General features: G+C 36.8%; 1 protein-coding gene and 1 pseudogene across 1 annotated transcript in view; one reads left to right on the forward strand and one right to left on the reverse strand.

The window, feature by feature from the left end:
- Positions 1–232: 232 nt before the first annotated feature.
- LOC148586675 (G-type lectin S-receptor-like serine/threonine-protein kinase At4g03230) lies at positions 233–4,314 on the forward strand (annotated as a pseudogene).
- A 709-nt stretch (positions 4,315–5,023) lies between these two features.
- The window catches only part of LOC132176431 (uncharacterized), a 93,898-nt gene continuing 85,171 nt past the window's right edge, over positions 5,024–13,750 (reverse strand). The window contains exons 2-6 of the mRNA XM_088514583.1: positions 8,995–9,109; positions 8,673–8,844; positions 8,422–8,603; positions 6,319–6,462; positions 5,024–5,328 (exon numbers count right to left, since the gene is read on the reverse strand). Coding sequence (XP_088370709.1) covers positions 6,331–6,462; positions 8,422–8,603; positions 8,673–8,844; positions 8,995–9,109 — 601 coding nt within the window. The 3' untranslated portion in view covers positions 5,024–5,328; positions 6,319–6,330. The remainder of the gene's footprint in view (positions 5,329–6,318; positions 6,463–8,421; positions 8,604–8,672; positions 8,845–8,994; positions 9,110–13,750) is intronic.

The following is a 13,750-nucleotide window of genomic DNA, read 5'->3' on the forward strand; positions in this document are numbered from 1 at the left end:
GGTCTGAAGCAAGATACAATGAAGTTTTGAAGCAGCAATATCCTAGTCAATTATGTCAGCTGGACTTGACTTGAGTTGATTGGAGAGTCGAAACAACGCGGTTTTTTAGACCTGGTCGAACTCTAAATTGTTTAAACATGATATCCAACGACACCATATATTATATATACAATTGTGTGTGCAAAGAGCATTGCAGAGCAGCCTCATTAATTATCATACAAATATGAGCCCTATGATAATTTCCCCTCTTATTGCTTCCCTCCCGCTTTTATTCTGCCTTGCAACTTTGCACATCACCAATGCAGCCTTCTTCACTGGTAGTGATACTATCAGACCAGGCCAGTCACTAAACACCTCGGAGTACATTAATTCTGCCGACCAAAAGTACGGATTGGGTTTCTCCCCTCGACACAACTTCACAAAGTATATCTTGGTTATATATATGGAGACGGGTTATGGTGTGTACCAAGGCAGAATAGTTTGGGTTGCAAACAAGGAGAACCCATACTTCAATCCCTCTGCTGTTCTTACATTGGACCCGGATGGGAATCTTGCAATATCCGATGGCAGATTGTTGCACGTTCTGACTAACATTTCAGGTGGCAACGATACCTACGCCAGGCTATTAGATACAGGTAATCTTATACTCACAAACACGACCTCGGATATTTTGTGGCAAAGCTTCGACTATCCTAGTGATACTCTTTTGCCCGGAATGAAGCTTAAAGATGCTAAGACAGGATGGTCATTAACATCATGGATAAGTCACACAGACCCTGCTCCTGGTCGTTTCTCCCTGCATTATCTGGGTTCTCGGAAAGAACTAATCTTAAAGGAGGGGTCGGAACCATACTGGACTAGTTCACTCAGTGGAGTTCTAGCTGGTCTATTCGTGATTGATGAGGAGTACATTACTTGGCCTAGAAACTACACCAATGAAATTAAAAGGATAAGGCTGGATACATACGGGAACCTTCTGCTGCAGACATGGATGGAAGGTAACGAATATTGGTACTCGTATAATTTATCGACGTGTGGGGCTAATCCTGTGTGCGGTGTTTTCAGCATATGCAATGCGACTGCAGATGAAAATTCTAGATGTCCCTGTTTGCCAGGATTCAAAAAAGGAACTACTGGATGTGAGAGAAAAACTGATTTGCAGTGCAGCGATAATCTTAATAACCAGAGAGATTGGTTTCTTCCAATTCCTGAAGTTTATTTGCCCGCGAATCCACAGCGGTTGCAGGTTGGGCAGGCTTCAGAGTGCAAATCAGCTTGCTTCAACAACTGCTCTTGCAATGGTTATGCTTATGATCAAGAACTTCGCTGCCTTGTATGGGATGAACCTCTTTTAAATCTTAAACATTTCTCATCAAATAATTTATATCAAACAGAGTTCTATCTCAAACTTGCTCCTCCGGACTTCACCAAAGGTTAGTTGTTGGAGACTAATTTTGCTGTTCTTGTGTCGTCTTCCTCTAGGCATTGCCAATTTGTATATCAATTCGTAATGCAAAGAACATGCAACGCCTATATTATTTATTTCTCTGGTTTCCTTTTGCAAATACGAACTCAACATATGCAATTATAGCAGATCCAGGACTTCAGAAGAATTTAAAGGTCACAGGACATAAAAAATTCTGGAAAATTCTCGTGCCTACCACATCTATTGCGGTGGTTGTTACCTTGGGCCTTTTTGTTCATTATGTGACGAGAAAGCTCACAAAGAAGAAGGGTGAGTAAATAATATGTTAAAATACTAATTAAATTATTAAATTCGTCATCTCTTATCAACTTAAGCTTTTTGCTTAAGTTGTGATTTACCAGAGGTCTTGAATTCGAAACTTAACTCTATAATCTAAACAATTTAAAATAAAGTAGTGATTTAACATAATCATTCACAACTTTATTTTAGCAATCTAAATTTATATCCTTAAACATGCGTTGTTCGCCATCCAGGAGAGGATTTGTTACTGTTAGATTTGAGCACAACCCAAAAAGCAAATAGTTCAGAGGATGGAGATAGTAGAAAAAGAGAAGTCCAAATGCCCTTATTCAGTTTTGCAAGTGTTTCTGCAGCAACTGATAATTTCTCAGCAGCAAATAAACTCGGAGAAGGTGGTTTTGGACCTGTTTACAAGGTATGATTCAATGTCCTTAAACGCAATGCTTTGAACAGGAAATGTAAGTAAAAAGGTTGACACTTCGTGAGCTAAACCTTGCCATGTTAACAAGCACAAACTGATACATGCCACTTTTGTTGCTGTGTATGCTGTGAAACCACTAAGTATATATACCAATTCAGATAAACTTTTATTGTGTGTTAGTTTACATGAAATCGGATACATATATGAACAACAATGAAGAGGAAGAAATATATATTCAAGCATTGTTTGGTGCATTTTTTTACCCCTTTTGACAAACAAAGTGCTGTCTTACTTTTTGGTGCATGACAAATAAACTATGGTGCATGGCAGCCACAAATTAGTTGGTAATTTTGGCAACTCAAAGCTTTTCTGCGAAGGAGCCAAAAACTTTTAATATATGGTTGTAGTTGATGTTGGGTATACATATGTGAATGTAAAAGGATTAAGTTTCACATTAGAAAGATATCATAAGTTTGAGTGGTTAATACAACATAATTGTGTCTAAACCCAAAAGTTTAAGCTTTTATGTTGCGCGATATTCTAACATGCTATATTATGATCTCACTTAAAGACTCTTAAGGTGTCAATGCATTGATTTTTCTACATCCGAATCAGGAATGTTGGCCTCTAGCTTGGCTCATGGACTAGAGATTCCACAACCACAAAATGTTTTGCATCCGATTCTTCTTTCTCAAAATGGGTTGTTTGTTTTAGATTTAAAAAGGTTTTAGTCTTTATCATTGGTAATGGATTTCTTATGAATTTAGCTTACTATTTTTTTTTAGTAATTTTTACAACAAAAAATAATTGCAGGGAATATTACTAAAAGGTGATGAGGTAGCTGTAAAAAGACTTTCAAAAAGATCCGGACAAGGTTGGGAGGAGCTTAAAAATGAAGTAATGCTCATAGCTAAGCTTCAACACAAGAATCTTGTTAGACTTCTGGGTCGGTGCATTGAACGAGATGAAAATATATTAGTTTACGAGTATATGCCCAATAAAAGCTTGGATTTCTTCCTCTTTGGTTTGTAATATCTCCCCTTTTGATATATATGTTTATCTTTGATTTTTATGGACCTTTGCATGTGACTCATTAATTATCAATTTACATACATATGTAAAGCAAATCGAGAGAAGCGCAGGATATTAAATTGGAGGACTCGTGCTAGAGTCATTGAAGGAATTGCTCAAGGACTTCTTTATCTTCATCAATATTCCAGGTTAAGGATTATTCATAGGGACTTGAAGCCGAGCAATATTTTGTTGGACATAGACATGAATCCCAAGATATCAGATTTTGGAATGGCGAGAATATTTTGTGGAACTAAGTTACAAGCAAATACAAATAGGATTGTTGGCACTTAGTAAGTAATATAAAGGAAACTTCTAATTTATAAAAATCAGCATAAAACTTGCAATTACTAATATCTTTAACTTGGTGATGCTGCACAGTGGTTATATGTCTCCTGAATATGCTTTGGAAGGCCTCTTTTCAATCAAATCCGATGTATTTAGTTTTGGCGTACTATTGTTGGAAATTGTGAGTGGCATGAAGAATACTGGTTTTTATCAAACTGACTCTCTCCATTTGATTGGATATGTAAGTATCTTATTTGCAACTTTTGTTCTAGAAATTGAAAACACTTATTTACTTCGATTCATAGCTCGAAGTTGCTGAACAAATGTGCATTTATAGTCATTAAAACAAAATTAGTCCTACGTTCTTGAAATTTTAGAACGCAAAGTAGAGTATAGAGCGTACTACCAGTCTCAAAAGCTTAAGATGATAAAACATTATGCATTTAATCACTTGCCATCTTTCTAATATCGTGTAATTTTCCACTTCTTTGTTTTGGGATTTGAAGGCATGGGAATTATGGACAAGTGATAGGGGATCGGACTACTACTTGATGATATATCCTCTATGCAGATAGTATTGAGATATGTTCACATAGCTCTTCTCTGTGTTCAAGAATGTGCCGAGGATAGACCAACCATGTCTGACGTTGTCGCCATGCTAAGCAATGAAAGTACAGTTCTACCTTATCCCAATGAACCTGCCTTCTTGAATGTGAGAAATATGTCGAAAGCAAACCCAATTAATAGAAGCAGGTTAGAAACATGTTCTGTGAGTGGTGCAACACTTTCAATTATAAAAGGCCGATAATATTTCCAAGTCCAGCCATAGCGTACTGTCAAAAAACATTCAATCTTTTTGCCTATGGTCTATAACATTATTCAATTGTGTTTTGAATCTTTGGGACTTTAGCCATATAAATTGGTATTACAGTTTCTGATATTTATCATGAATAGTTGTTTATACTGCTTTAATAAACACATTATTGTAAAGATCGATCCGCGTTTTTACTAAATAATAGCATTTTTAAAAATTGCGTTTTCATTGATAGCATTTTGAATTTTTTTTTTTTTTTTTTTTTCAAACAGCGCATTTTGAAACCGCAAACTATACAGACACTACAAGTCGCTTTTGTAAAAACACACTACAACCCACAAAGAATTCAAAGAACACTATTTTCTCGGCAAAAAAAAAAATGTGAGAAGATTATGGAGGCAAATGAATCCTGGAACTACATATTAAAATGAGAACGTACATCAGAAAAATTACAAATCATCTAGAATCCATATGAAAATAGTGATATGACAAAGTTCTTCTTCTCCACTAGAAGCCACATGAAATTCTATGAAACTCACCTTCACACCAAAGATTTCGACAGCTTAAACATACAAAACACACATTCCATATAAATATGAACCCAAGAGCTGAACATTTCCCTAAAATTTTCTTTACATGCATAATACATAATACGCAGTTGATAAAAATCCAAATAAAGACCATCTTCCATGATTGTAAAAAAAAAAAAAAAATAGTATATCATCTATTACAAATGATCTTCTTTCTCTACTGTCTGGACTTTACTGGTGTTAGAAACTCCCAAGCGTTATTCTAACCTAAGATGCCAGGTCAGGCAAATTAAGACCATGGGACCATGGCTCCAACCGCAAAATAGAACATGCCACAAGCCCATGGTACATCTTCATTGTGTTCATACGTACAAACTCGGACAGAGGGACAGAAAAAACTAAGTTACCAATATACAGAAACATATCAGCCTTCCTAAGCATCACCTTACATACTGGCTTCAGCACCATGTATTTGTAACTGCAATAAATTATCAACATCCCGTTAACCTTTGCTGGCAGCAATAACAAAAGCAAAATTGAAATCAAGGGTCGATTGACGCAAATAGAAAGGGTTAGTCATCGCTTAAAACAAAAGGTTTTAGTGAGAATGAATTACTCTATCTAGGAGAAGATGGTAATCAAACAAAGAGAAAAGAATCAAGAGGAAACTACACTTATTCCTCTTAGGCTACCACTCAATTTGCAATGTTCTCCCAAAACTTCAAAAAAGTTGCAATGTACCCTACCAATCTACAAATCCCCATTTAAAATGAAGTCGAAACTTTTTAAATAGCCTCATCAGCCCAAATACCTAATTACATTGCACTTACTCTAAGTAACTTATGCCAAATAGAGTAGGATTTTAAAACCATTCAGTTGCATTCATACAGCCCCATGGAAGAAAAAAAAAATCTGTAAAAATTGCCTGTTTGAGGGCAGAGAAAGTAGTGGAAAATTATAGGAGCTGACAAATAGCTGTAAAATGTAACTTGCATTTTCTATCTTTTATTTCGACCTCTGGGAAGGATAATGGACTAGAGGAAGTTTATTAAGCAAAAATTAGTTGATGGAGATGGGCTTGATAGCAAGCATACTACATAATGAATGTTACCAAGTATCTAGCAACTTCTGACATGAGTGTTTAATAAAAATTATAAACTCTTCCAACTAAGCGATGGATAGAATTCAGATGCCATAATTTTTTTTTTTTTTTTTGATAGGTGGATGCCATAAATATTAGGTGGAACAACTAAGAAAGTTGCAGAATCTTGGACTTGAAAGCTTATATTATATCTCTTAAACAAATAAATAACTACATTTCATCCGTTGATACTTGATACACAGAGCTAGTCTCAAAGTTAAGGAGATCAACAAAAAAAAAAATAATATCATCAAGGATAAGAAAAATCAGGCAGACTGTCAAGTTTAAGTGATCGGAGAGCATTATTACATTTTTAAATATACTAACCAGTCAACACGATCAGCATAGTGGTCTCCTGAATATATGATGGCGCACCAAAACTTCTGGTATACCCAACGCAGAAATGCTTTCACAACCAAAGAGCTCTTGAAGCTTTGCATCACATAGTATTGCCATGGGATTTACAGGATCCTAGAGATATATTGAAATCAGAATTAAATAAATAAATCAGTCCAATTTGGTGGCCAACATTTTATGTCTATAATTTTATCCAGCATGAATAAGTGGCACAATTTTTTCCAATGGACTCTAGCTCAAATGGCATTTCCTTCACCCATAAGAATAGAATGGAATGTGAAGTTGTGTTCAAGACCAACTGAGTCCGTGTTTACCAATCAAAAAACAGAAAAAAAGTGAATTAAAAAAAGAAAAGTTCTGTAATTACAAAACCTGTTGCCAGCACAATTTTAGGGAATTCAAACTCCATTAGAAGCCTTAACTATTACTAGACAATTGTTTTGACGACGAATATAATACATGCCCTCCTGGTTAGATGCTCTACCAATATGCTTAAACTAAGCTTAGAAATATCCTAAACTTTTTATAAATCTGCTATTAAGATGATTATCTAGAAACACGTCTAACAAGTAAGAATTGTGAGTCTTATCCTTACAGCTATCTTTTGTTCTTTAGAAACCAAACAGAAAAATCACCACAGAATAATTTACAAAATTTGACATTACAGAAACCACCAGTGCTACTACCCAATATAAATAACTTTCCAACTTATGCCAGACTTAACTGAAGACACCATACTAAAGAGGTTGAGTAATGCTATAAGGAGGACTAGAGCCCTCCTTAAGTCCTCTCATTGAGTCTTACCAAATGTGATGTAGTTTTAAAGTTACCAATAAATCAAAATTCAATAATGATCATCTCAAATTCAACGGCGATTTTAAAAGTCATGTCACATTTGAGAGGACTCTAGTCTTCCTTCTAGCATTACCCAGAAAGGTCACTTCACGATATTTTATATAAATATTTACTAAGCTGAACTGCAAATAAACAAACTGGTGTAGGACAAAGGGATCTGATACTAAAATTGATGAAGGACAACAGTGTAGAAAATCTTCGCTACTAATTATGGCTAATTTAATGGTGGCTAAAGAGAGTTTATGCAACAGAAGTTAGGATTTGGGGTAATAATAAAGCAAAGGAGCCAAAGTCAGGAGGGTGTTCTGAGGCTGTGAACAGTTCCTTGAACAGTACTTGGTTGCTGGTTGTATTGTCTTTGTAGGTTAGGCTTTGATGGATTTAAAGGAAAAAGAATAGAGCTTAGTAGGGGTGGGTATCGGGTCAGTTCGGTAGAGCCATTTTCGGTCGGTTAACCGAAATTGTCAGTTAAATTTGTTAATTCACCGATTACATTTCGATAAGGATTTATTTCGAAAGTTTTGAATAAACATATATTTCGGTTAATCGGTTAACCGTTAGCTTTTTTTTAATTTGGCCAAAAATTGATTGTTTTAGGGGGGGGACAAAACAATTTTTGGGCTAAAAGCCGAAAATAGCTAATTGAACCAAAGAAATTTTAAATGGGCACATTAATTAACACAATAAGAGTCCACCATACATATGTTCTACACTTTTACTAATAAATTGGTCCTAGAATATTTATTATCGATTACTTATCGGTTAAATCGTTTAACCGACAAAAAAATATTTATACCGATTAACCGAACCAAACCGACGTCGGTATAAAAATTCTTACCCAATTACCAACCAACTTCTGGCGATAGGCAATTAATGTCGGTTCGGTCGCAGTCAATAAGCGGTAAACGGTTAATCTACCCACCCTTACAGCTTAGCACAAAGCATTTTAGGATATAAAACAAATGGGTTATTTTCAGATCTGGTTAGGGTGTTTAAAGCTTAGATAATCGAAACATAGAAGAAAACAAGAAAAATATATATATATAGAATAAGAAGCTAGGAATCACTTCCAGGATTCCTTAGGCATCACACCTAGGGTTTGATTTGAATTGCATCACACAACCCACAAAGTATATAATTGCTGGAAAATTCTCTAAAGCATGTTCTGTCTATTGAATTGAAAGCATCATGCAAATAATTATCCAAAACTAAACCTACCTCCAGATTGTTGAGCTTTATATATTCCCAGATCCGTCTTAAAACCTCTGACTGGAGCATCTCCCTTCCAACAACACCAAAGAAGTTTGCAAGTGCTTCAGATATTATTACAGAAGGACCAGATTCACTACTTTTCATTGCAGGCTCCACCTCTACCTTCGGCTTCTTAGGACTTGACTGTTCTTAATCTAAGTACTAAATATGAACATAAACACACTCACAGATAGACACATCCATACACACACACATACTAGTAGGTTCTAGAGCAATGATATGTTTAGCCAGCAACTTGTTCATCTTGAACATGTCTGTACAGTCTGTCTCAAATACCAAACGCAGCTCGTCATTGCAGATGATTTTCCTTTTGTTACTTGGATCTTGGAGATTGTGTTTTCTTATGTAAGCCCACAGCTGCTTCCCAATCTGAAAGCAACAATATGAACATTCAAGAACCTCTTCGGGTTGACACAATGATTTTTTTTTCTTTTTTTCTTATGAATAATAATTTATTAGAAGGAGAAGCAAAGTTGACACACAATGATAAATAAAGCAGTAAGATCTATGAGTCTCAACCTCAGTCCTTGGCAATGCTGGCTGGCCAACAATAGCCTGAAGTTCAGGTGAAACACCACAAAGTTTGTTCAGACCCCCAGGCCCACCTTTTCTCTTAGTTGCTTTAGGTTGAGCACTGCAATAAAATGACATTAGTCCAAACATAATGAAGCTACAGATATTCAGAACAAAATAGGCATGATATTAAGATGATATAGATACTATAATAGAAAAGTGAATGAGGTTGCTGGATTTGGCATGTTGATTAATAATTTGTTGAGGGTGTATTAGATAGACACCTGTGAGGACAATGCCTAAAGGAGGCCCCTGGTTTAGACTGCAAAAGGCACAGAAACTACAGCTGATGGGAAACTACACTTATTCTTCTCAGACTATCACTCAATTTGCAATGTTCTTCCAAAACTTCAAAAAGTTGCAATGTATCCCACCAATCTACAAATCCCAATTTAAAATGAAGTTGAAACTTTTTAAATAGCCTAATCAGCCCAAATACCTAATTACATTGCACTTACTCTAAGTAACTTATACCAAACAGAGTAGGATTTTAAAACCATTCATTTGCATTCATACAGTCCACTTGGAAGAAAAAAAAAATCTGCAAAAATTGCCTGTTTGAGGGCAGAGAAAGTAATGGAAAATTATAGGAGCTGACAAATAGCTGTAAAACGTAAATTGCATTCTCTATCTTTTATTTCCATTGACCTCTGGGAAGGATAATGGACTAGAGGAAGTTTATTAAGCAAAAATTAGTTGATGGAGATGGGCTTGATAGCAAGCATACTACATAATGAATGTTACCAAGTATCTAGCAACTTCTGACATGAGTGTTTAATAAAAATTATAAACTCTTCCAACTAAGCGATGGATAGAAGTCAGATGCCATAAAATTTTTTTTTTTTTTGATAGGTGGATGCCATAAATATTATTTTTGACAGGTTCAACCTTCTTCATGACTAGGCAAAATTTGTTGATAGACTCGAGACTTCAATTTCTACGTCTCCAGGAAAATTTGCTGATAGATCGACTTATGTGTTTAAGTTTTGATGAAACTAGATTTTTTTTTTTTTCCTAGTTGTAACCTTTTTGATTAAACTAGAAACATTTTCTAAGTTGTAACCTTGTCAAGTTTTTTCTTCCCACTTGTTTTTGGTACTCTTACAGGACCTATGCAAAGCCAGTAATTATCCATTTTTTCTTAGGATGCAAGTGAGAAATGAAGTGCAAAATGAGATGGGATAATATATCTTAAAAAAACAGAGACAAAACAGACCCTTAGGCAATTCCATTTCAAATTTTAATGACAGGCAGTAAAATTAAGATCAAAGATCAAAAGCTTAAACGGATAATGGAAATAAATATTTGTTGAGAAATAGTCTCACATTACCTGTGGACAAGATCTTGGGCATGTTTATAAGGAATTGACAATCCTCTCTTATTGAACTGGTTTTATGAGATGAGTTAGGCCCACAAATTTTTTCATGGTATCAGAGCCTACTACAGAATGAATTGGGGCCCACACTACTTACCTCTTGAAAAGGACTAGAAAAAATACTAGTCTGCACGTGAATGAGGGTTTTGAGAAATAGTCTCACATTGTCCGTGGACAAGATCTTAGGCATATTTATAAGAAATTGACAACCCTCTCTTATTGAAACAGTTGTATAAGATGAATTAGGCTCACAAATTTCTTCAATACTTGCAAATGCAACCAGAATTTCTTCAATCCACCGCATAGCAAAGAACAGAATAAAATAAGTCGATCACAGGACACCAAAATTGACCCCAAAAAGAAAAGAAAAAAGAAATCCTTCTTTAAATTCTCTCTGGCGTGTTTGACGTGCAAATTTTAATTGAAAAGGATCTGTTCCTCCACTAAGGCAAGGCGAGAAAAGGATTAAAGATACTCATTAAAGATTTAGGTGGCTTGAAAAGGATTAAAGGTAAGTATCAAACTGACTCTCTCCATCTTATTGGGTATGTAAGTATCTAATTTGCATCTTTTGTTCTAGAAATTGAAAACACTTATTTACTTTGATTAATAGCTCGGAGTTGTTGAATAGATGAGCATTTATCGTTATTAAAACAAAATTAGTCCTCTGTTCTTGAAATTTTAGAACAAGAAGTAGAATATAAAACGTCCTCTGTTCTCTCCGTCGTGTTTCACGTTCTCAGAAGTAGGCTTTTGTCGAAACTCGAAAGCAAGACTGATTCCAAAGGCCTCTTCCTAGCTGTCATTGGTCAGGCAAGGTGACAAGGATTCGGGTGGTTTAGTGTAAAAGCACGGAGAGGCCGCATGTTCATATTTTTTACTTAGTACAGTGCCTAGGCAGAGGACCAATTTCACCAATTTGTTGTTGAAATGGTCTAAAATGTCACCAATTTACTGAGAAACGTTTCGTTGATGAATACTAGTTGGCAATAATACTGAGTACCGTTAACTAATTAAAAGAATAAAAGTGAATAGGTAAAATGTTTGAATTTACCGTTTAGCTTAAAAAAAAAATGTTGGGGATAGGATATTGAGTGGCGCCTCAAATGATTGACATATGATGCAGCGTGACTTAGTAGGTTGCAGCGAAGAACAACAATAAAGCAGAGTCTATCAATGATCTAAGAACTCTTCTAAAAACAATAGATACTCTCTAAAGTTTAAAGGAAAAGAGGAATAAACTCAACTATGAGTATTCTCATTAATCAAAATCAATAATAAACAACAACTGTTTTCTTTGGAGGCTATAAGCATATATTTATAGCCCAAAACCCTAAACATAATAAAATATGACATAAACACCTCCAAAACCCTAAACCTAATAAAATAATGAAATATTGACTCCCAAAACCCTAATCCTACTAAAACAAGGAAATAAAGACGGCTAAACCTAATTAAAACGCGGAAACAAAACATAAACAGCTCCGTGTGCGATCAATCGCAGGTACAAGTGCGATCAATCGCACAACCAGGGACCTAGTGCGCAATTGTCTGGAAGTGCGCTCGATAGCAGGTACACGTGCGCTCAATCGCACTTCCAGGGGACCTGCGATCTGCATCATTCTCCCCTTGCTGGAGAGAATTCGCCCTCGAATTTGGCTAGTTCTTTCCACGGTCCTTCGGATGTCCAGTCAACTCATCCCACTCGCCGTTCCTCAAGATCAAGACAAGGCAACATCCTACAATAAGCGTGACACTTCTCATCATCGAAGTACCCCGATATTTGTCGTGAAATCCCCACACACCCCTTTGCTGTGTAGACTTGTCATGCTTCTCTCGTGCTTTGCTCTTCCCACAAGCCATAAGAATCCCCAAAGAACTCATAAAGACCCTTTCAATCTTTGACAGAAAAGTCTTCTCCACAATACAGATCTCATCACAATTTTGGTTAGAATAATTTGATAAAATAGCATCTACCCCAATGAAATCAACATAGTTAATTGGCTCAACACTAAAATCGAAGACTTTATCTTCGGGGCTCTTATTAGGCACATGATATGTAGAATTGTCGTCAAAAAGTGCAAAACTATCCGAAAGAGTTACCTCTTCCAAGGATTCCTCTTCTTCATGAAAAATTGCAAAACTATCCGAAAGATTTACCTCTTCTACTTGTTCCCCAATTCTTCAAGCTTTTTAGGACTCTTGATGTCGCGCGGATGATTAGGAACATTTGACCTCGGCACCAAACCAAGTTGAGGTTGAATGTCTCGCAATGATGGTACCGCTTTCGGTAATTCTTCTCGAACCACGTCAACAAATCTTCCCAACAGCTCCTTTATCGGCCTCGGTACCACTCCCTTGACGCTGCTTTCCGTGCTCGTCAACTTCTGCTTGGCTACAAAGGATTGACCATCCCCTTGTGAAGGTTTTGGCTCCGCCCAAGGGCTATGTAGCAACGTCAATCTGGTTTTACCCAACATGAAGCTGTACGTGTTCTTTGTTTCATCATGGAAAATAGCTTTATCATCTTGCCACAGCTTGCCCAATAACAGGTGACACGTCTCCATGTCGACCACATCACACCATACAGTATCTCTATATTTAGCTCCAATGGAAAAGGACACTAGACAACGTTTAGAAACCATTACCTCGTTTCCTTTTATGAGCCACTCCAATTGATAAGGAGAAGGATGTGTCTTGGTCTCAAGCCCCAACTTGCGAACTGCTTCCTCCGAGACTATATTCTCATGACTCCTTGTATCAATAATAAGCTTGGCCCCCTTGCCTCCCGTGGTGCATATAGTTTGAAATGGTCGGCACGTCCGTTGAATCTATAGGGACACCGAACAACATTTGATCTCCGCCCCCACCTTAGACACCAACTCCGCCATCTTCCTAGATACTTCTTTTTATGGAAATTTTCTATTTTTTTCTGCCACCATGAACTCTTTGGGTTGCAAGCAACCTTGGAATTCCAGTGTATTGAGTTCGAATCTACTTACCCGCCGATTGGCATGAGCTTGCGCAAGGTGCTGACGTCCGTGCGTTCGGCGCTCCGCAAACGGGTTTCTAGATCCGTTCCTATGTTGACCACACAAGTTGGATAATTGGGTAGTGAGGTCTTCAATTTGATCCCTCATAGCCGTGAATCAATCCTCCGTGTGTTGCCAAGGTTTAGCGATAGATTTGCCTTCCGCCTCCACGAATCGCGGTCTTGGTTGGCGACGACAATTGTTCGGCCCACCACTCATGTGCCTCAAACGAATTGCCGGTTGCTCCTTACGTGCTGTCTCCGTGCGCACGTACACCTCGTTCATGTCTGCAAAG

Source organism: Corylus avellana, chromosome 3 (assembly GCF_965113065.1).
Source record: "Corylus avellana chromosome 3, dhCorAvel1.hap1.2, whole genome shotgun sequence".
NCBI classification, from domain to species: Eukaryota; Viridiplantae; Streptophyta; class Magnoliopsida; order Fagales; family Betulaceae; genus Corylus; species Corylus avellana.